The sequence below is a fragment of the Cherax quadricarinatus genome, chromosome 31, assembly GCF_038502225.1.
Source record: "Cherax quadricarinatus isolate ZL_2023a chromosome 31, ASM3850222v1, whole genome shotgun sequence".
Classification (NCBI taxonomy): domain Eukaryota; kingdom Metazoa; phylum Arthropoda; class Malacostraca; order Decapoda; family Parastacidae; genus Cherax; species Cherax quadricarinatus.
Genome location: NC_091322.1, coordinates 11769510 through 11793874, shown reverse-complemented (window position 1 = coordinate 11793874; position 24365 = coordinate 11769510). Strand labels below are relative to the sequence as shown.

The following is a 24365-nucleotide window of genomic DNA, read 5'->3' as shown; positions in this document are numbered from 1 at the left end:
GAAAATTATGTTTATAATTTAGCCTTAAGAAAATCATAAATTATAAATTTATAGTTGTTTACCAATCTCTATTGAACAAATGTGAGCTCTATAAACATATGTTCATTTAAAACTGATTTTGTGCATTAAAAATTGGCAAATTCCAAGAAAATATTTAAGACACTTGAGTTAGTAAAATAGCTTCATTCACAGCTTATATGCAAAATAAAACAGACTGCTCTTTACTCTTCTGACATCATCTATTTATATTTAATCACTTGCATAAAGAATTTACAATAATTCATTTAGCATAATTATAAGCCACTGTGTGGCAGTACAAAGCATTTATATTATGTAACCTGAGATTGACTCAAGATGCTACACATAATTGTGCAAATATCAATCATGGCATATTTAGACATTATTACACTTTAATCCCCAAAAATAACATCTTACTACATTTATCTATTTATTGACAAGATGTAATGCTGATTTATTCTATGAATGTCATGATTTGTAATATTATTACTTGATTACTCTTTATAAGAAATGTATATCACATATGGACACTTGTCAACTGAAGTTTCTGAAATGTTTGTTTAATCTCACAGACAATGCAGAAAACATTTATTACTGCATAAAAATGGGGTCAAATGTACCCTATCTATGCCTATTGTATATAATTTGAATATTTTCTCATAATAAAATACTTTTCAATATAGCTTTACTATTATATTAAAAGCACCTTTTTTTTCAAAGTTATATTAAAATGCAGAAACTTTGGCAACTCTGTATTAATTCAATGTTTCAAGGAGTTATTAAAAATTTATTTAAAAAATTTTCTAAAAATGCTAAAATCTGATAGAAAAAATCCTTGACATCGAATTATTCTTACAATAATTCAGCACGAAGTAATTTCTTTAATCAAACTTTATCACATAGCGAAAAATTTTAAAATCTGTTATTAACTCTTTGGAAAATTTAATAATTAGATACAAGGGTGCCAAAGTTTTTGCACTTTACCAGAGCTTTGAAAAATTAAATGCATCCAACAATATAAAAATTTGCAGAAAATAACATTTTTTCACATAAAAGCATGTACTGAATTACACTGCAGTGACACAATCATATGAGAGCAATCCTCACTGTTGCTACAACAAAATAACAAATAAATACAGATATAAAATCTGGGTAAATAAAAAAATATTTTACTTCAGATTATAATTAACAAGAGTAAATAAAAAAATTGTCTATACTTATTATACACAAACTGAATTCTGGTATAAAAAGCTGCAAATATACAGAATAATATTAAAAAATCTCTAATTAATAATAAATGATCACAGAATGAAAAATGAAAGAGAACAATTACCAATGATTCAAAATTAAGCCCTGTCTAATGAATGTTCACGAGGCCTGCTGGTTAATGCTGTCTCTTAAAGAAAGTGGGTGATGGGGTGTGGGTGCTGATGAGAGACTTGATGCTAAAGGAGGAAGCACTTCAACCTGTCCATTGGAGACACTGGTACTGCTGGACCCACTGAGATGACCTCGCACACTTGACAATGTTTCTATTACCTGAAATTATACTATCTTTCAAATATAAAATTATAATATATGTCTCTCTTGTTCTGCAAAGTGAACTTCAATTTCCAGAGTATAATTGTTTTACATGATGGTAGGATTGCTGGTATCTTTTTTCCATCTCATAAACATGCAAGATTTCAGGTACGTCTTGCTACTTCTTACATTTAGGTCATACTACACGTGCATATACAAGCATATACATATACACACACACCCTTCTGGGTTTTCTTCTATTTTTCTTACTAGTTCTTGTTCTTGTTTACTTCTTCTTATCTCCATGGGGAAGTGGAACAGAATTCCTCCATAAGCCATGCATGTCGTAAGAGGTGACTAAAATGCCAGGAGCAAGGGGTTAGTAACCCCTTCTCCTGTATATATTACTAAATGTAAAAGGAGAAACTTTCATTTTTTCCTTTCAGGCCACCCCACCTCGGTAGGATACAGCCAGTACGTTGAAAGAAAAAGAAATCTGGTTGTTTCCAGAGGCTCCTCCTTTTCTCTAAAGCCATTAATATGCAATCATCCCTGATTTAGTGGCTAGGATGAATTAAATAAAATATATTATACCCTATATGTATATAAAGCTTCATTATGCTATCCATAAAATTATGTAAAATATGTAGTGCATTTTCAATATAAGAATGAAGGAATTACGTGTCAAAAAAAAAAAAATAGTTTTACCTCTCAAGGAAGGTTCCTTGATGCTGGTGAGGGGCTCTTGATCTAGGGAATTGGATCCGTGCTCCAGTTCTCTGAAACCTGAATACCTTTCACATCCCCCCATAGGCGCTGTATAATCCTACAGGTTTAGCGCTTCCCCCTTTATTATAATAATAATAACAATACATCTGAGACACCAAAGTTAATGTGTTTTTAACACGCTGGCCACCTCCCACCGAGGCAGGGTGACCCGAAAAAGAAACACTCACCATTATTCATACTATCATTGTCTTCCCCAAGGGCACAGATACAACAGCTCAGATTGTCCCTCCAAACAGTAAATACAGGTGGGCTCCACTTATACAGCAGGTAAGAGAAGATTTCGTTCAGATTTTTAACCCCGCAGGGTTAACCACCCATGATAACCCAAGAAAGGCAGTGCGTCATCAAGAACTGTCCGTCTTATTTCCATTGGGGTCCTCAATCTTGTCCCCTAGGATGCAACCCACACCAGCTGACTAACACCCAGGTACCTACTTGCTGCTAGGTGAACAGGACAACAGGTGTAAGGAAACGCGTTGAAATGTTTCTACCCCACCAGGAATCGAACCCGGGCCCTCTGTATGTGAAGCGAGAGCTTTGCCAGCCAGGCCATGGGGCTACTGCTGCTGTAAAGTGAAACATAGCCTTTTTCACTTTCAAATGTATATAAAAGCCTAATAATATGTTTACACTACAAAGCTCAGGGTCTGTGCTCTGTGCCATAGTACCACGTGATGAGCTCAGGTCACTCAGATAAGCAATGAGCGGTAAATTTGGGCCTAGATATGAGAGAATGGACCTATGTGGCAAGTGTGCACTATATAAAAAAAAACCTGCCCCATGCATTGTATGGGGAAAAAACTGATCATGTGTCTGGTTAAAAATAGCAACTTTGCACTGTATTTTCAGATGTTATTTTATGGTTGTATTCTCAGTTTCTTTGTATCATTTGACAGATAAAAAGATATACAGCCTCTCCTCACTTAATGACATATTATTATTATTATTATAATCAAAAAGAAGCGCTAAGCCACAAGGGCTATACAGCGCTGCAGGGTAGGGAAGAAAGCGAGGGTATTGGATGGCAGAAGGGAGGACGGATGATCAGTAGGTTAAAGAAAACAGCGGGGCAGGGGATAGAACGGGGGTAGGGGGTAGCAAGAGATTGAAGTAGAAAGGGCTGAAGGTATCAGAATTTGTGAAGTAAGTCAGTTGTTGTCAAAAAGTCAATGAGAGAGTCTGGATGAAAGGTGGGTCCATCAGCGAGAAGGGAAGGTAAAGAGAGCAGCAGAGCGAAGACGACGACGGAGGTAAATTCTGCGTGCTCGTTGATAAAGTGGGCAGTCCAACAGAATGTGGCTGACTGATAATGGAACTTGGCAATTCTCACAGAGAGGAGCAGGGCGCCTCTCCATGAGATATCTATGATTAAGACGAGTATGGCCAATGCGAAGACGGGAGAGAGTAGTCTCCCAACCTCGACACTGGTGATAAGACGGCCAGTAACCTATACTACTCGGTTTAATAGATTGAAGTTTGTTGCCGAGCATAGTAGACCAACGTTGTTGCCAACGGGTGTGAAGTTGGGAAGATATTGCAGCAAAATAGTCCGTAAATGGAATACCTCTACATGAAACTGGTAGGTCATGTACTGCTGACCGCACAGCAGTGTCTGCCTGTTCATTGCCCTGTACGTCAACATGACCAGGGACCCAACAAAAAACAATATCTTTATGCTTGGTAAAGATGCGGCGTAGCCAAAGTTGGATACGGAGGACTAAGGGGTGAGGTGTATCAAATTTCTGTATGGCCTGTAAAACACTAAGGGAGTCTGAGACAACCACAAATGATGACACAGGCATAGATGCAATACGGATAAGTGCTGTAAGGATGGCATACAATTCAGCAGTAAAAATACTAGCCGAAGATAGTAAATGCCCTTGTACGACGCTGTCCGGAAACACTGCTGCGAATCCTACGCCGTCAGAAGACTTAGAGCCATCTGTGTACACAGCAATGGCATGAGAATGAGAGTGAAAGTGGTCAAGAAAATGAGAGCGGGAAGCGACCGTAGACAGTTGGGCTTCCGAGCAAGGGAGAGAGAAAGAATAGACTCGAACAGCTGGAACTTCCCAGGGGGGTAGGGAAAAGTGAGATGCTACATGTACATAGAAAGGTGGTAATTGAAGAGAAGACAAGAGTGAATGAAGGCGAAGAGAGAAGGGACGGAGTAAACAGGGGCGGTGAACAAATAAAGAATGTCTACTAATATCAGTGACCATTCTATAAATGGAAGGATTGCGGAGATCATGAGAGCGTACATAGTAGCGAAGGCAATGGGCATCACGGCGATCGGATAAGGATGGAACGTTCGCTTCTGCATAGAGGCTCTCGACAGGGGAAGAGCGAAAAGCACCAAGGCATAAACGTAATCCTTGGTGATGAATGGGGTTAAGGCTAGAGAGAGTAGCAGGAGATGCCGCTGAATAGATCTGGTCACCATAATCAAGTTTCGATAAGATAAGGGTGGAATGTAGGCGAAGGAGGGTTCGACGATCAGCTCCCCATGAAAGATGAGCAAGGGTTTTAAGGAGGTTCAGCCGGCTGTGGCAAGTTGCCTTCAGAGAGGTAATGTGAGGTTTCCAGGATAACCTACGATCAAAGAGGAGGCCCAGAAACTTGACTGTATCACGTTCAGGGATACGGGAGCCATCGAGGTACAAAGGATGATCGGAGATGACAGAGCGTCTAGTGAAAGTAATTTGGTGGGTTTTAGTGCTGGAAAATTTAAACCCACGTGTGGTGGCCCAATTGGAAACACGGTCAACTGCATGCTGGAGAGAAACTGTAATAAGGTGACAGTCAGCGCCTGCACAGGCAATAGCGAAGTCATCAACATAGAGTGATGACCAAATATTTGATGGAAGACTAGAGACCAAACCATTAATAGCAAGGAGAAAAAGTGTTGTGTTCAGAACACATCCCTGGGGGACACCTTCAGCTTGGATAAAGTCCGGGGAGAGCACATTATTAACCCGAACACGGAAATGCCTGTCAGTTAAAAAGTTCTTAAGGAAGGATGGTAGATTGCCTCGAAGGCCTAAGGAGTGGGCTTGGGCTAAAATATTATACCTCCAAGTTGTGTCATATGCCTTCTCAAGGTCAAAAAATATGGCAATAACTGAGTGGTTATTCACAAAGGCGTTACGAACATACGTATCCAAGCGTAGTAAGGGGTCTATGGTAGAACGTCCCTTACGAAAGCCATATTGACGAGTGGAGAGACTGTTGTGTGTCTCTAAATACCACACTAAACGTCTATTTACTAGGCGTTCCATCACTTTGCAAACTGCACTGGTAAGAGCAATGGGACGATAGTGGGAGGTTTCATGTCCCGTAGTGCCTGGTTTGCGGAAAGGGAGAACAATGGCGGATTTCCACAGCTGTGGAAGAACTCCTTGTGACCAAATAAGATTGTAAAGGCATAATAGGACTGCAAGGGCTGACTGATGTAAATGTTGTAGCATACGAATATGAATGTCGTCGGGCCCAGCTGCCGATGATCGGCAAGCTGAGAGTGTTGCCTCCAGTTCTTCAAGTGTAAAAGGCACATTATACTGTTCTTCTCTGAGAGAAGAGAAGTCCAAGGGTGCTAACTCTCTGGCAGACTTTGAGGAAAGAAATGAGGGGCATAGATGGAGTCCCTGAGAAATACGGACCAGATGATTGCCAATTTCATTGGCATCATCTAGTGGGTTTGCTATATCAACACCGGCAACCCGCAGAACAGGAGCTGGGTCAGGAGAATATTTACCACTCAGTTTTCATACTTTTTTCCAGACTGCACTCATAGAGGAAGCAGGGGTGATGGTGGAGACATAATCTCGCCAGCAAGTGCGTTTAGCGTCACGGATGACACGGCGAGCGATCGCACGCTTCTGCTTAAATTCAAGAAGTCTCTCTGTGGTTCTATTGTACCGGTACCTGCCCCATGCAGCGCGTTTCAAACGTACTGCACGAGCACAAGCAGGAGACCACCAAGGCACGCATTTCTGAGAATGCCTGCTTGAAGTTTGGGGTATAGAATGAGAAGCTGCGGTTAAAACGGAGGACGAGAAGAGGTGTAAAAGCTCATTGATGGAGGACGAAGAAGGAACCTCTCTAAAAACAGTTAGGTGTGAGTAAAGGTTCCAATTTGCCTGATCAAATTGCCAGCGTGGGATGCGAAGAGGTGGTGAATATGAAGGGGAAGTAAGAATGATTGGGAAATGACTGCTGTCATGTAAGTCCAGAAGAACAGACCAAGTGAAGTCTAATGCGGCGGAGGAAGAGCAGACTGAGAGATCGATGCAAGAGAGAGTGTGAGTCCGAGGATCAAAATGGGTGTGAGTACCTGTATTTAAAACATGGAGGGGGTGGGTGGCAAGAAAAGCCTCTAACTGAATGCCACGGGAATCACAGTGAGACCCCCCCCCCCAGAGGAAATGGTGGGCATTAAAATCACCAAGTAACAGAATCGGTGGTGGTAATGACGAAACAAGAAAGGCAATATCCGGAATAGATAATGCCCGAGGAGAGATATAAAGAACAGAGCGTATACCACCTATGCAAGTGGATACGGGCTGCTGTGTAATGCAGCGAAGTACGAACAAATAGCTGATGGTATGGAATATCAGTGCGTAGAAGAAGGGCACTTTCATTAAAGGTCCCATCAGGAAAAGGATCTGAAGAATACAATAAATTATAGCCTGAGATGGGAGAGATAACAGCAGAGTGTAATTTTGGTTCCTGTAAGCAAACACCAAGAGGGGAAAACTGGGAGAGTAACATCTGAAGCTCACCCCGATTACCCCTGAGGTCGCGTATATTCCACTGTAAATAGGCCATGATTGGCAATGATAAAGATACCTGAAATCCGCAGGTAAGGGTTCCTACGGACTAGAGGGGTTAGAAAAGTCCACATGCGGAGGCAGTGGAAAACGTTCAAGCAGCGAAGGAACGGTGCGCTGTGAAGAAAGGAGTTGCGCAGATGGAGTAGAGGAGAGAGAAGGAGCGGAGGGTGGATCAGTGTCCATTGATGGTTTGGTCTCTGCAATATATTCAGAGATTGCTTCAAGTGTTTCAGAATTCAGAGACGTCATATGGGAGACAATATTGGAAATGGTAGGGGGAGGATGAGTAAAGATTGGAACTGTAATGGACTGTACCAAGGTAGGGGGGGATGGAAGGGTGGAGGGAACACTTAATGACATAGATAAGGACATAAGACCCCAGTGGTAAGCGAATTCGTCACTAAACAATGAGCGTATGTACTATAATGTTAGTAGATTTGTGTCAACCATCAGTGATATTGTTTTAATGTCACCTTTACACCATTTATAACATTTCTGGTATATTTTTAAATGTTTATACAACAGTGTGCTACATACTGTAATAAACAGAATTGAGGAAATCAGCTCTAATATACAGTGGTCCCTCAATAATCGTCCATAATCCGTTCCTGGAAGTGGGACTATTATCGAAATGGACGATTTTCGAATCAATTTTCCCCATAAGAAATAATGTAAATCCAATTAATTCGTTCCAGACACCCAGAAGTATCAACAACAATTTTTTTTTTACCCAAAAGATAGATTTACATGCACAAAAGAATGAACATTCAACATGAGTTACCTTTATTGAAGGCTGTTGTTGATGAATGGAAGACAGGGAGGAGGAGAGAGGATACAGAGGTTATTTGGAAGGGGAATCCCCCTCCATAAGGACTCTAGGGCACTAATAAAATGTATAAATGAACATTGGTAATAGGGGTAGTTGATGAGTGGAACGGTCTGCCTAGTAGGGTGATCGAAGCTAAAACATTGGGTAGTTTCAAATTTAGGTTGGATAAATACACGAGTGAGAGGGGTTGGATTTGAGTCGGACTTGCACCTGAGCTTATTGCTTGGGTAGCATTTGTTCTGTTAGTGGGTTGGATTTGTGAAGGACCAGCCTAGTATGGGCCAGCAGGCCTGTTCCAGTGTTCTTACTTTCTTAAGTTCTTATTTAACATCACACTTACCAGTAGGGTGATCGAGGCTAGGACCTTGGGTAGCTTTAAGAAGAGATTGGACAAATATACGAGTTGGAGGAGCTGAGTTTGATTTGTGTCATTGGGTACGGGAGTAAATTCTTGGGTAGCTTTGGGTGGAGGTCATTTTGATAAGGACCTGCCTTGTATGGGCCAGTAGACCTGCAGTGTTCTTCCATTGTTATGTTCTTATTGGCTATTTGTTTGTGTGAAGGAGGGATGGCAAGTTTATTGTTGGAGAATATGACACTAATATCAACTCTATGGCTTATTTATCTATCACAATTTAACTAATATGACATAATAAACAATATTAATAACATAGAAACATGGAATATACTCTAGGATGAATAAAATAAGTCATTACGTATGTCATGAGAGGTGTTGTGTTGTGTTGTTGTTGGGTATATAAGGGCCACTGAGTGTAAGCCGTCCATAATGGTGGTGAAACAGCAGCTGAGGCGGCGGTGGTTTTTGTAGCCCTATATAACTCCAACAACATTGGAGGAGTTGGTAGAATTGCTTAATCACTAAAGAAGGAACCCTCTACCACCATCACTACTACCTTCTACCACCATCACTACCACCAAAGAAAGCTTCTAGTGCCAGCCCTTTGGTAAAGAATGTGAGAAACACACAATTTATGAAAAAGTTTGTAGAAAAATACAAAGATGGTGGTGGTAGAGTGGAAGCAGTTGTGATAGTGGTTGATGAACATAAGAACATAAGAAAGGAGGATCACTGCAGCAGGCCTGTTGGCCCATGCTCGACAGGTCCTTTACAATTCATCCCACTAACGAAACATTTTCCCAACCCAGTCCTCAATGCTACCCAAGAAATAAGCTCTGATAACTCTATCCACTCATTTGGGACTTGCAAATGAGTGGATAGAGTTATCAGAGCTTATTTCTTGGGTAGCATTGAGGACTGGGTTGGGAAAATGTTTCGTTAGTGGGATGAATTGTAAAGGATCTGCCGAGCATGGGCCAACAGGCCTGCTGCAGTGATCCTCCTTTCTTATGTTCTTATGTTCATCAACCACTATCACAACTGCTTCCACTCTACCACCACCATCTTTGTATTTTTCTACAAACTTTTTCATAAATTATGTGTTTCTCACATTCTTTACCAAAGGGTTGGCACTAGAAGCTTTATTTGGAGCCATGCAAGCACTTGCAAGCACTAAAATCAATGGAATATTATGAAATATTTCGTAGGAGCATGTGAGGGGACCGTCACTCACTGGTAAACAATGGCACACTGGCTGGGAAGGAAAGGCCTAGGCGGCTCAGAGCGTGAGTACGCGTCCGGGACGAAGGACTATTAGGACTATTAGCGAGTTACCGGACCATTTGCGAGCCAATATTTTGACGAAAAAACAGGACTATTTCCGAAATGGATGACTTTCAGGCCGGACAATTATTGAGGGACCACTGTACATTATTTAGGTATAAAGACTGGTCATAAGGAATAATATAAATTAGATTAATCCATTTCAGACCTCCAAAAATACACTTACAAAAGCATTTTAACACAAAGTTTACAAACCTAGCATGCATAATCTAAAAAAGAAAAACTAAACACAATGCTTGTCTATCTGAGTGTTAGACAAGCAAAGGCTTCATTTCAAGGGGCCCCGTGTACACCAGTAGCTAGTGGTATATTTTTGTACGTTATTTATGGTTGTAGTCTCATTTTCTTGGTCTCATTTGATAGAATGAAAGATATATTACAGAAATAGTGATGATTCTGAATCACTTACAGACTAAAAGTTCCTTGAAATTGAGCTCAAAGCAGCGGAAATGTTCGATTTTTGCTGATGCTCATGAGTAAACAAATTACGTCACGTGTCCAATACACGTCAACTTGAGGGTCTAATATGCTTTCACAAATGCACTGATATTATTTATACCATTTTTACAATAATGCAGTAGGCTGCATAACAGTAATTCTTCTATTTTTTGTGTGAATAAAAATTCAAAATGGAAAGCAAGCATAATATAAGAGGGGCCCGAAATGGGAGGAGCTATAAGAGAGAGAGAGAGAGGGAAGGCCCAGCAGTAGTATTCAGTATCTGATAATTCATCCTGATAGCTGGATACTAGCAGTGGCACGAATACAATGTTGTTTAATTATGCTAATATTAGTAATAAAGGTTATCTATCTTTTTTTTTTTTTTTTTTTTTCAACAAGTCGGTCGTCTCCCACCGAGGCAGGGTGACCCAAAAAAAAGAAAGAAAATCCCCAAAAAGAAAATACTTTCATCATCATTCAACACTTTCACCACACTCACACATTATCACTGCTTTTGCAGAGGTGCTCAGAATACAACAGCTTAGAAGCATATACGTATAGAGATACACAACATATCCCTCCAAACTGCCAATATCCCAAACCCCTCCTTTAAAGTGCAGGCATTGTACTTCCCATTTCCAGGACTCAAGTCCGACTATATGAAAATAACCGGTTTCCCTGAATCCCTTCACTAAATATTACCCTGCTCACACTCCAACAGATCGTCAGGTCCCAAGTATCATTCGTCTCCATTCACTCCTATCTAACACACTCATGCACGCTTGCTGGAAGTCCAAGCCCCTCACCCACAAAACCTCCTTTACCCCCTCTTTCCAACCCTTTCGAGGACGACCCCTACCCCTCTTTCCTTCCCCTATAGATTTATATGCTTTCCATGTCATTCTACTTTGATCCATTCTCTCTAAATGACCAAACCACCTCAACAACCCCTCTTCTGCCCTCTGACTAATGCTTTTATTAACTCCACACCTTCTCCTAATTTCCACACTCCGAATTTTCTGCATAATATTTACACCACACATTGCCCTTAGACAGGACATCTCCACTGCCTCCAACCGTCTCCTCGCTGCTGCATTTACCACCCAAGCTTCACATCCATATAAGAGTGTTGGTACTGCTATACTTTCATACATTCCCTTCTTTGCCTCCATAGATAACGTTTTTTGACTCCACATATACCTCAACGCACCACTCACCTTTTTTCCCTCATCAATTCTATGATTAACCTCATCCTTCATAAATCCATCCGCCGACACGTCAACTCCTAAGTATCTGAAAACATTCACTTCTTCCATACTCCTCCTCCCCAATTTGATATCCAATTTTTCTTTATCTAAATCATTTGATACCCTCATCACCTTACTCTTTTCTATGTTCACTTTCAACTTTCTACCTTTACACACATTCTCAAACTCATCCACTAACCTTTGCAATTTTTCTTTAGAATCTCCCATAAGCACAGTATCATCAGCAAAAAGTAACTGTGTCAATTCCCATTTTGAATTTGATTCCCCATAATTTAATCCCACCCCTCTCCCGAACACCCTAGCATTTACTTCTTTTACAACCCCATCTATAAATATATTAAACAACCATGGTGACATTACACATCCCTGTCTAAGACCTACTTTTACCGGGAAGTATTCTCCCTCTCTTCTACACACTCTAACCTGAGCCTCACTATCCTCATAAAAGCTCTTTACAGCATTTAGTAACTTACCAGCTATTCCATATACCTGCAACATCTGCCACATTGCTCCTCTATCCACTCTATCATATGCCTTTTCTAAATCCATAAATGCAATAAAAACTTCCCTACCTTTATCTAAATACTGTTCACATATATGCTTCAATGTAAACACTTGATCTACACATCCCCTACCCACTCTGAAGCCTCCTTGCTCGTCCGCAATTCTACATTCTGTCTTACCTCTAATTCTTTCAATTATAACCCTACCATATACTTTTCCTGGTATACTCAGTAAACTTATTCCTCTATAATTTTTACAATCTCTTTTGTCCCCTTTCCCTTTATATAAAGGGACTATACATGCTCTCCGCCAATCCCTAGGTACCTTCCCCTCTTTCATACATTTATTAAACAAAAATACCAACCACTCCAACACTATATCCCCCCCTGCTTTTAACATTTCTGTCCTGATCCCATCAGTTCCAGCTGCTTTACCCCCTTTCATTCTACGTAATGCCTCACGTACCTCCACCACACTTACATTCTGCTCTTCTTCACTCCTAAAAGATGGTATACCTCCCTGGCCAGTGCATGAAATTACCGCCTCCCTTTCTTCCTTAACATTTAAAAGTTCCTCAAAATATTCTCGCCATCTACCTAATACCTCCCTCTCCCCATCTACTAACTCCCCTACTCTGTTTTTAACTGACAAATCCATACTTTCCCTAGGCTTTCTTAACTTGTTTAACTCACTCCAAAATTTTTTCTTATTTTCATTAAAATTTCTTGACAGTGCCTTTCCCACTCTTTCATCTGCTCTCCTTTTGCACTCTCTCACCACTCTCTTCACCTTTCTTTTACTCTCCATATACTCTGCTCTTCTTATAACACTTCTGCTTTGTAAAAACGTCTCGTAAGCTACCTTTTTCTCTTTTATCACACCCTTTACTTCATCATTCCACCAATCACTCCTCTTTCCTCCTGCCCCCACCCTCCTATAACCACAAACTTCTGCCCCACATTCCAATACTGCATTTTTAAAACTATTCCAACCCTCTTCAACCCCCCCACTACTCATCTTTGCACTAGCCCACCTTTCTGTCAATAGTCGCTTATATCTCGCCCGAACTTCCTCCTCCCTTAGTTTATACACTTTCACCTCCCTCTTACTTCTTGTTGCCACCTTCCTCTTTTCCCATCTACCTCTTACTCTAACTGTAGCTACAACTAAATAATGATCCGATATATCAGTTGCCCCTCTATAAACATGTACATCCTGGAGCCTACCCATCAACCTTTTATCCACCAATACATAATCTAACAAACTACTTTCATTACGTGCTACATCATACCTTGTATATTTATTTATCCTCTTTTTCATAAAATATGTGTTACTTATTACCAAATTTCTTTCTACACATAGCTCAATTAAAGGCTCCCCATTTACATTTACCCCTGGCACCCCAAATTTACCTACTACTCCCTCCATAACATTTTTACCCACTTTAGCATTGAAATCCCCAACCACCATTACTCTCACACTTGATTCAAAACTCCCCACGCATTCACTCAACATTTCCCAAAATCTCTCTCTCTCCTCTACACTTCTCTCTTCTCCAGGTGCATACACGCTTACTATCTATCTATCACATTTATTCCAACTTGATATCAGAAACATGACAGATAACCTAGAAGCACAATAAAGACACCAAAATTAATTAAAAGGCATATGATATGGAGAGGTGGTGGTGTTTACATCAGGGCAAACACTCTTAGATCATGTTTATGTCAACAAAAAGCTCAAAAATAGCGTGATTTTCCCGAGTCCTATGCTATGCACACATTTTTCTAGGTTATCTTGGAAGTAAGATATTTACCTATTTTTTTGAAGTGGCACCGTTAATAATGAATGAACTGCAATGATTTTCACGGCGAATATAAAACAATGAATGTTTTACACAGGTAGCAAAATCAGACATGCGGGTACCTCTTTCATATTTTGCCATGATTTTTTTTTTTCATCTCTATTGTGACTAACCAATTTTCTTTTCTGATTGGCTGTTATCACTAATCTTCCTAGACCCTGTGGTGACTTACACAAATAATATAAACACCAAAAAATGTGAACAAACATGAAATAGTTTACAGCGAAGTTCAGGGGAGTTTTGCACTGAGTGACAGCTGCGGAGAGACTGACACACATGTTCTGGCAGGTCATGTTTGCTTGGTCATGTGCCGAGCAAACGGTCGACTACCAAGTGATTCTTTTACTGAACAAAGCATTTGAGTACCGAATTGTTAGAATAAGGAGCTGTTTGAGTACCAAGGTTCTACTGTACTTGAAAACATATAAAAAAAAATAGAGAAAAGAAAAAGATAACATTGAGCCCCATATGGCAACACCCGCTGTTGCTGTCAAGCACTTCATGACCTTCAACTTTGATTTATTGCATAACAGTAAATCTTCAGTTTTTTGTGTGTGAATTAAAAATCAAAATGGAATTCATGTGACAAGCCTAGGAATGTAACTAAAGAACAGAGAGAATATTATTTTAGTGCCAGGTATGCCTGCATTGTTTATGGACCTTATTTTGAAATTTGTGTGAAATTGGCCAAATTACCAATTTCTGACCACTTTTTTGGGTAGTTGAAATAGCTGACTAGGTGATTTCTTGTGCCCAGTTGATTAAATGGAAGACATACTAGCAAAATCGTTAAGAATTTGGTCGACTGGAACAATGTAACTGGCCTAAAATAGGACTCAAAGTGGGCAAAATTGCCAATGCATTAATACTGCTAACTGCAAAATTCACAAAAGAGTAATTTCGTCAATTTTGCATCAAATTTTGTACTTTTAGTTTCATTGCCTTCAGAAAAAGATTCTCTATCATTCCATAAGAAAAAACAATTTTATTTTTGGGAAAATTCTTGCACAGTGAAAGCAATTCTCAGATCAGGGGGTCTGGACAATGAAAGGGTTAAGTACTGTATGGATTGCATTCATTTTCGTCTTATTATCTATGGTAAAATTATACTTTACAATATAAGAATTTTTTATTTAAAAAAATTGCAACACAGAAGGGACATTTAAAGTCAGGGCCTTTGACAGTTTCAAGGTTAAGGATGCTTTGCTCTCGGTTCTTGACAGAGCTCCACTAACTGTTTAACAAGACTTATTCTGTCCATGTGTCTGATTTTTTCCAAGAAAATTATTTTTTTTTTTAATCAAATGAAGCCAAAAAAAATGGCAAAACAAATAGGGGATATTTTGAAGATTATCTAAAGAACAGTAACAAAGTACTGCATATGGTACAAGTCTCACCTCATTAATACCATTAAGTGCCGTCCTAAGTGTGACATCTGGCTGCACTTTGAGCTGTGCAAGCCGAGTCTGAAGTGCAGCAGTGTGATGTGAAAGGTTCATTGCACATCCCAAACATACTGCAGACAAATCTTCAACACTCATACCCTGAAATGCAAAATATGAAGAATTGAAATGATATATAAAGGTTCATTTCTGAAACTGTTGTATGGATCTTTAAACTTAAACCTTTCACTAGGGTCTTGATTACTCTTGTTGTAAAGATAATGTGCAGTGATATAGGTACCTATTTATTTACCCTGTTAGCCTTTGCACCTAGTTTAACAATCATTGCTCAGGACCAATAGACATCTACAAATCTACCAGTCTAATAGGAATAGATATCAATGAACTATCAGTTATATAACATAGCTTTCCCTACCAATCACCTATCAGGCTTGAGTTTTACATGGAGGTCGACATACACAACTGCTACTCGTACTGACTATGGATTAATATTTATCTATCAAACTGTACATTAACTATATTTTGGTTAAAGTTAGCAAATTATACAAGTCATTACATGATAGCATGGTACATGTAGCAGATATACGTGAACATGTGAGACTGGATGAGCGTGGTTTATGTGATGTGCAGGTGGGATTTAATTAAGCATGATGATAATTATGGAAATTTGATGAAGTCCCACTGTGGGTGAAATGTATGTTAAAGGCATTCCCTGCTAAAATTGTCTTTGAAATTTCCATTAACTGACTAACAACACTGTCTACCCACCAGTATCCATGAACAAGACAAAAACTGACTAGCTGAAATGAAATTTTAGAAGTTGCAAACCAGTGTTTTTAGGAAAAGTCAGATTTAGTTATGTGGGGTTCCCTGAGCAAGGGGTTTGTAGGCCTCCAGTTTATGATTATTATTACTGATATTATCACTCTTATTATTGTTGATACTACTACTACTACTACTATACGACTATGACTAATTATGTAGCTACGGTATTTTGTAACTTAACTGCAAATATTCAGTATTGCAAACAATTAGGTATATAGTATTATTGCATCCAGTTTGGGCTATTGTAAATACAGTAGGGCCCCACTTAAACAGCAGGTTAGGTCCCAGGCTACTGCCAGAAAGCAGACTTCGCCGGAAAGCAGAACGCCATTTTTTCCACTTATAAATGCATATAAATGCCAGATAACAAGTTTGCACTAACATATATTAAGTTAGCAATAGAACTTAGACATTAAAAAACAATAAAAAGTAAAATACACACAGAGTACACTCATTATTTACCTGAAAATATTCGTAGTCTTAATGTAGGGCAAAAGTTGAGTAGCATTTACTATAAGAGGTTAGGTGTGGTAGCCCTCCTGGCCACCCCCACCCACGCATAATATATGACGATGCTTAAACAGTGATAAAATGCATATACAGTACACTCATTACTTACCTTAAAATATTTGTAGTCTTAATGTAGGGTGAAAGGTGAAAAGTATTTATTTGTAGAAAGTGGTGTGGTAGGTAGGGTAGTGTAGGGAAGCCAGTCTGGCCACCCCACCCACTATGTAAACAAACAGATGATGCATTTTGTTATGGTTCATAAACATTCATACAAACACCTTACATTATGTACAAGTTGTCTCCACAGTGGTACAGTAGAATAAATAAAGACCAACACTTCCATTCTCATGTAATTTTTAGAAGGAATGATGCTCTGACACATTATTATTATTACAAATTATTACTACAAATGATTATTATTACAAATGATTATTATTACAAGTTATTATTACAAATTATTCTTGCAAGTTATTATTATTATAATCATAATAAAAAAGAAGCACTAAACCCACAAGGGTCGTGAATTGCTATATATAGAGTGAAGGAATACGAAAGGAATATTTATCTACAGTTATCCCCCAGTGTTTGACAAGAGAAAACATAATTCTTCCGACATTCCTACAGAGCCGCTTTGTAAACAAATCTCATATTTATGTCGATTTTTATTCTGTGGGTGTATGCATCATGTTTATATGCTATGTAACGTGTTTCTTATATAATTTTGAAGAAAATATCATAGATGGATCAATGAAAATGTCTTTATTAACATAAAATATGACATTTAATGTACCCAAGAGAGATTATTATTACATAGTATTACTATGGCATCATGAGTAGAGAGAGACTCTTAGTGATTTTAATGTGTACCTACATGCCAGCACAGTAAGTATATTTAGGTACAGGTACACATAAGCATAATTACCAGAGTACATATAAAATGCACAATAACTTTAAAACACTTGAAATTTTGGAAAGTTTCCAGACATAATAGATGTGCTCACGGAGAATGTAAACAGTGTGGGGCGTGCCGTATTTGAAAGATCACTTGCCATATAGCAAATTTTGGTCATAATTTGAAATCGCCGTATTAGCAGAACGCCATAAGGCAAAACACTGTAGTGCAGGGCCCTACTGTACAGGGAAAATAAATGGATACATTAAACAAAACTTTAGTATCAATAATTATTTAATAAAATATCACTACCACTCAATCACTAAAAACTTTAGTTGTAAACCTGTCCATCATACCTACCATCATCCATACACATTAAAGATTATTATTTTCTTCAGACAAACATCGCAGGATTCAGGGTATATTATTATACAGTGGACCCCCGCATAACGATCACCTCCGAATGCGACCAATTATGTAAGTGTATTTATGTAAGTGCGTTTGTACGTGTATGTTTGGGGGTCTGAAATGGACTAATCTACTTCACAATATTCCTTATGGGAACAAATTCGGTCAGTACTGGCACCTGAACATACTTCTGGAGTGAAAAAATATCGTTAACCGGGAGTCCACTGTATTATGCTTGTGTAAGCATGTTAAATGGGAGTGAGTGGAGATAAAGTGGTTTTTAACTGACATGCTGTAGAAGTTTGAACAAGGTAATTTTAACCCTTTGACTGTCGAGGTCGTACATATATGTCTTACGAGGTACCGTGTTTGACGTATATATACTCATAAATTCTAGCGGCTTCAAATCAAGCAGGAGAAAGCTGGTAGGCCCACATGTGAGAGAATGGGTCTGTGTGGTCAGTGTGCACCATATAAAAAAATCCTGGAGCATGCAGTGCATAACGAGAAAAAAAAACTCCGACCGTTTTTTTTTAATTAAAATGCCGACTTTGTGGTCTATTTTCGTATATTATTTATGTTTGTATTCTCATTTTTTCGGTCTCATTTGATAGAATGGAAAACATATTATATAAATAGAGGTGATTTTGATTGATTTTACTATAAAAAGAACCTGGAAATGGAGCTCAAAGTAGGGGAAATGTTTGATTTTTGCCGATGTTCAAAAGTAAACAAATGATGTCCTTGTCCAATAAATGTCCAACTAGCCATTCTAATATCAGTCATGAATGGGTTGATGTTATTTATACAATTATTACAGTATTGCAGTAGTCTGCATAACAGTAAATCTTCTATTTTTTGTTGGAATAAAAATTCAAAATAGAAAGCAAGAGTAATATCAGAGGGGCCTGGAGACATGACTGATGAACAAAGAAAATGTTATTTTAGAGCCAGGAATGTCTCCATTGTTCATTCTGGACCTTATTTTGAAATTGTCATATTTTTTAATTTTCGTGAAATTGGCCAAATTGCAAATTTCTGACCACGTTATTGGGTAATTGAAATTGGTAAATGGGCAGTTTCTTGTACTCAATTGATAGAAAAAATGGAGTTCTAAAGAAATAGTTACGAGTTTGGTCAACTGGAACAATGGAATTAACCGAAAATAGGGCTCAAAGTAGGCGAAATCGCCAATTTGTAAATATCGCCGAGGTCGCTAACTTCGCGAGAGTGTAATTCCGTCAGTTTTCCATCAAATTTCGTGTTTTTGGTGTCATTACAATTGGGGAAAGATTCTCTATCATTTCATAATAAAAAAATAATTTTCTTTTTTTTTTAAATTTTGCGACACCAGGAGACACTTCAGGATTGGGGGTTGCGACAGTCAAGGGGTTAATGAAGGGATTCAGGGAAATCAGACTGAGTTCAGGAAGTGAAAAGGGCAAAAAACTTCAGGAAGAGCAGCAAATGAACGGTAATGAATGTTACTTCTTCTTTGAGTCACCTGCCTTGGTGGGAGACAACCAAGGAAAAAAAAACTTTTAATTGTCCATTAAAAATTATTATGTTACTTAGTAATAAAGATTACTTTTTTGTGGGGAGTCTCCAGGGCAATTGTCTCTGTTGCCCTCCCTTAAATACACCCCTGCCTTTAGGTGTGACTATCTTCTTGAGCTGTCACTAACTTTTTGATTAAGGATGGTACTTATCATTCTCTTTGCCTTGGGAATGACATGGCATAACTTACCAGTCAATAGTTGTTTGGTGCTCATCTCAGCCGAGACTAAAATAAATTAGGATTTAACTGGAGAAAAGTTTTTGAGGCAATACCATATGTCACACAACAACAAAAATTACCATTAGGTTAAAAAAAGAACAACAGTTAGGTAGAGCTTCTTCTATAAACAGTAAAGCCCTCTTATAACACAAAATCACATTGTGTGATTTTTCTTGCAACACAACTGAAAAGGTGCAAAAAATATTCATAAGCTGCTAAAAACTTTTGATATTACATGTAATAAAGCATAAAAGAATTAGCATAGCATCAACTTATGCTCAAAATCTGGGTACCATACATTATGGATGGCAGCCTCAAGACTGTTATGCTACTTAGAGTTCTGGCATAAATTTAATATTGCAAATGTGCTCATGCACACAAGTGTCAAGAGATGAAATTCCCCAATCAATCATATATATGGCCTTCTATAGTGAAAAATTTCTTTGGTTTTCCCTCATTAAGGGGTCAGGTTCAGGAAACTGTGGATCTTGCAAGAACTGAGAGATGTGAGGGCTTAGAAGATATGCATGAAGATAGAAACTGTTAGCAGACAGTAACAAAGAACCAACTGCAGAAAAATTGCTAGAGAAGCTCAATTTCTAGAAAAGAGGGAGATAAATAAGGAGAATAAGAACCTGGTAATGTTGCATATTTTTTCACTGAAAAGGGAGCTGACAAGTCTAGACGCATTGCTCTGAAGTGGGATCTGGAGCAGATGATAATGTCTTATCTCTATAAAATACTTCAGGGAAAAAAACATATATTACAGAATAACTGAGCAATTCAGTACAATCATGAACTACTGACAACTCTGCATCTACATCAACACAAGAACAGTCATCCACCTCAGCCTAATAGGGCCATATCAACCCTCTTCCGTAGACCACAGCATCCTACTAGACAAACTTGACCATTACGGTATAAGAGGCCATGTGCTTGCATATTTCAAATCCTACCTTACTAATAGGAATCAGTATGTCACCATTAAGACACAGCCTCATCAACACGACCACTTGATACTGGAGTGCCACAGGGAAGTGTCCTTGGTCCCCTGCTCTTCCTCATATACGTCAATGATCTTCCCAATGTATCCCAACACCTGAAACCCATTCTCTTTGCTGACGACACGACTTATGTCATCTCCCACCCAAATCTTGCCACCCTCAACACCATTGTTAACAAGGAGCTGCTCAAAATATCTACTTGGATGATAGCCAATAAACTTACACTTAACACAGACAAAACCTACTACATTATGTTTGGTAGCAGGGCAGGTGTTGCACAACTTAACATTAAGATTGACAACACTCTAATTGCCAGACATAATGAGGGTAAATTCCTAGGCCTATACTTCAACAACAACCTGAATTTCAGCACCCATATCCAACACATAACAAAAAAAGTATCCAAAACGGTTGGGATCCTCTCCAAGATACTATACTACGTGCCGCAATCTGCCCTTCTCACACTATACCATTCACTCATTTATCCATACCTCACCTATGCTATTTGTGCCTGGGGATCAACTGCAGCAACACACCTAAAGCCAATAATAACCCAACAAAAAGCCGCAGTAAGAATAAACACGCAATCCCATCCCAGGCAACACCCCCCCCCACTCTTCATAGATCTACACTTACTCACTGTCCAGAACATCCACACTTACTACTGTGCAATCTACATCTACAAGACCTTAAATTCCAATATTAACCCTGACCTAAAACGCTTTCTTGATAGTTGTGACAAGACCCACAGGCATAACACCAAACACAAACATCTCTATGACATTCCCCGTGTCCGACTAAACCTTTACAAAAATTCAATGTACGTCAAAGGGCCTATACTCTGGAACACCCTACCTAAAAACTCTAGAACTGCAGACACATTCATCACTTTCAAAACTACTGTTAGAAAACATTTTATCTCCCTGATACACCCCGTCAGGTAACTACACCTGGTGGTTCACACTTGCACTCACACACTCATCCAATTGACTATAAACACAGAAATACGAATCTTAAAATAATGAATCCTAACTAGTCATAAGTTTGTCTGTGATACTCCAATATAGAAACTATGTATTGTACCAAAACAAAAGCATTCACATTGTTAAATTTACAAACTGTAATGTAGTTACTTAGCCTTAATACCAACCTGCTCCATAATCTCTAATAATTTAGAGTTATGAATTAATCTTAGTCTGCCCGAAATGCCTAGCCATGCTAGGTGTGATAGTGGCCCCCTCTGTAATTAGTACTTTATAACATGTAAAGTACACAATATCCTAAAATGTGTAAACCCCGCATTGTAATCTTTATAGAGAATAAATTTGATTTGATTCAAACATTTCCATGTAAGCTATGATAAACTGTAGTAATTTTTATTTAGTACAATATTAAGAGCAAGTTGTTTAAGAACTTTGGAGTTCCCAGGAACATGACCCTATTTTCTCTCAAGTTCTTCATTTCACATACACTACTTTTTTTTAAAAGGTAAAGAGTTTCAGGAGGGTTTACTGTACAGTATATATTTTTACCTCTGACTCATGTTCTGAAATTTTCCTTTCTGAAATTTCTTCCTCTTCACTCTCATCAGATGACTGAGCACCAACTGACTGGCTCAAAACTGCTTCTTGTTCTATTTCTTGGCTTCTTGTGCTGACTGGAGCTGACCTAGTTCTTACAACTGCCAATTCTTTCATTGCTTGTGTAGGTACAAGAGATCCCTCATCTCGTCCTTGCGATGCTACAAAAGTCACTGTTAAAATATTGAGAATGTAAGCACTAAAACTATTCTAAGTGTTAAATTCTAAATATTGCAACATAACTGACTTTCATTTAATTACATGATCTTAATTGCTACAACACTGAATACTTTACAATACAAAATCCTGCCAGTGAAAACTGAGTGAAATAAAACAAACGCCAGTTTTATGGAAATATAAATTACTAGTTGTAAAGAAGGAAATGAGCTTAACCCTTTGACTGTCGCAACCCCAAATCCTGAGGCGTCTCCTGGCGTCACAAAAAATTTGGGAAAAAAAAAAAAAAATTTCTTATGAAATGATAAGAGAATCTTTTCCCGATGGTAATGACACCAAAAGTACGAAATTCGATGGAAAACTTGCAGAATTACGCTCTCCCGAAGTTCATGACTTCGGCGATATTTACGAATCTGCGATTTTGTCCACTTTGAGCCCTATTTTCAGGTAATTCTATTGTTCCAGCCAACCAAACTCATAGCTATTTCTTTAGAAATCCATTGTTTTATCAACTGAGTACAAGAAACTGCCCATTTACCAATTTCAACTACCCAATAAAGTGGTCAGAAATTGGCAATTTATCCAATTTCACACAAAAAAGATGGCAATTTCAAAATAGGGTCCAGAATGAACAATGCAGACAGTCCTGGTTCTAAAATAACATTGTCTTTGTTCATCAGTCACGTCTCCAGGCCCCTCTGATACTACTATTGCTTTCTATTTTGAATTTTTATTAAAAAAATAGAAGATTTACTGTTATGCAGACTACAGCAATATTGTAATAATTGTATAAATAATGTTGACCCATTCATGACTGCATATTAGAATGGCTAATTGGACATTTATTAGACTGACGTCATTTGTTTACTCTTGAACATCGGCAAAAATCAAACATTTTCCCTACAAGTGTAGTCAAAGATAAGATAAAACCAATATTGCAAACAAGAAATACAACAGGAAATAGCAAACAAGAGGACTCCACTAGCAATAGTGAGGATATATTACCAAAAACAACTGGTGGGAGCTCCATTGTTGGTGCTAGGGAAGATAGGAATAAGACAGGTAAACATGCACCAACAGGGAATACAGTCACAGAAACCCAAGGCAAACGGAAACCAAGCCTGTGCACATACTATGCACTTGGTATCTGCAGATATGGGAAATCTGGAAAAACAGATGGGACGTGCAACTATGACCACCCTAGAAAATGCCGTGCCCATATGACAACAGGAAAATGCAAACTCCCTTCCTGTAAGCTTTTTCACCCTGAAATGTGTACCTCTTCAGTACAGGAAAGACTGTGCTATAACTTAAATTGCCAGGCACACCATCTAAAGGGGACAAAAAGATACAAAACATCCAGGCCATGGGAAAACCTGGGTAGCCACAGCCACTCAAGAGGGAGAGGTTTTTTAGTGCCAGGAAGGAAAAAAAACTGGCAGGAAATGGCAGAAATTGTACACCAAATCCAGTCATTCCTGGAGTGGAACCACAGTCGATGGCCTCCACTCCAAACCAACAGATACAGATACTAATGCCGGAAAAAAAATTCCCCCCAGTACCAACAATACCACCAGTCCGATGACATTCTTCTTTGCAAATATACAGGGTCTAAAGCCAGCAACAAACAACAAAATACCTTTCATCCGTGGACTGCTTGCAGAGGCAAAGGCAATGTTCACGGCTTTCACTGAGACCCACATAAAGGATCACTTAGACAACGAAATATGGATCCCAGGTTACAACCTATACAGATGTGACAGAGTGAACAGGCAAAAGGGGGGGGTTGGCCTGTACATTGCAGAGTCACTTGTTTGCACAGAACTGCTTAATGCCTCAAATGATGTAGTGGAAGTTTTAGCAGTAAAGGTCGAGAACCAAAACCTAGTCATTGTGGTAGTCTACAAGCCTCCGGATGCAACATCCCAGCAATTCCAGGAACAGCTGTTAAAAATTGACCACTGTCTGGAAAATCTTCCAGCTCCTGCACCCAACATCTTGCTCCTGGGGGATTTCAACTT

General features: G+C 38.8%; 1 protein-coding gene across 10 annotated transcripts in view; it reads right to left on the bottom strand.

Moving 5' to 3' along the window:
* Positions 1-218: 218 nt before the first annotated feature.
* The window catches only part of TBC1D5 (TBC1 domain family member 5), a 125914-nt gene continuing 101767 nt past the window's right edge, over positions 219-24365 (bottom strand). For 9 of the 10 annotated variants that reach the window (XM_053789322.2, XM_053789381.2, XM_053789358.2 and 6 more), the window contains 3 exons: positions 22120-22340; positions 15166-15312; positions 219-1557 (listed from right to left, as the gene is read on the bottom strand). In XM_053789322.2, coding sequence (XP_053645297.1) covers positions 1387-1557; positions 15166-15312; positions 22120-22340 — 539 coding nt within the window. In that variant the 3' untranslated portion in view covers positions 219-1386. The remainder of the gene's footprint in view (positions 1558-15165; positions 15313-22119; positions 22341-24365) is intronic. The other variant, XM_053789341.2, reaches the window with a different exon arrangement.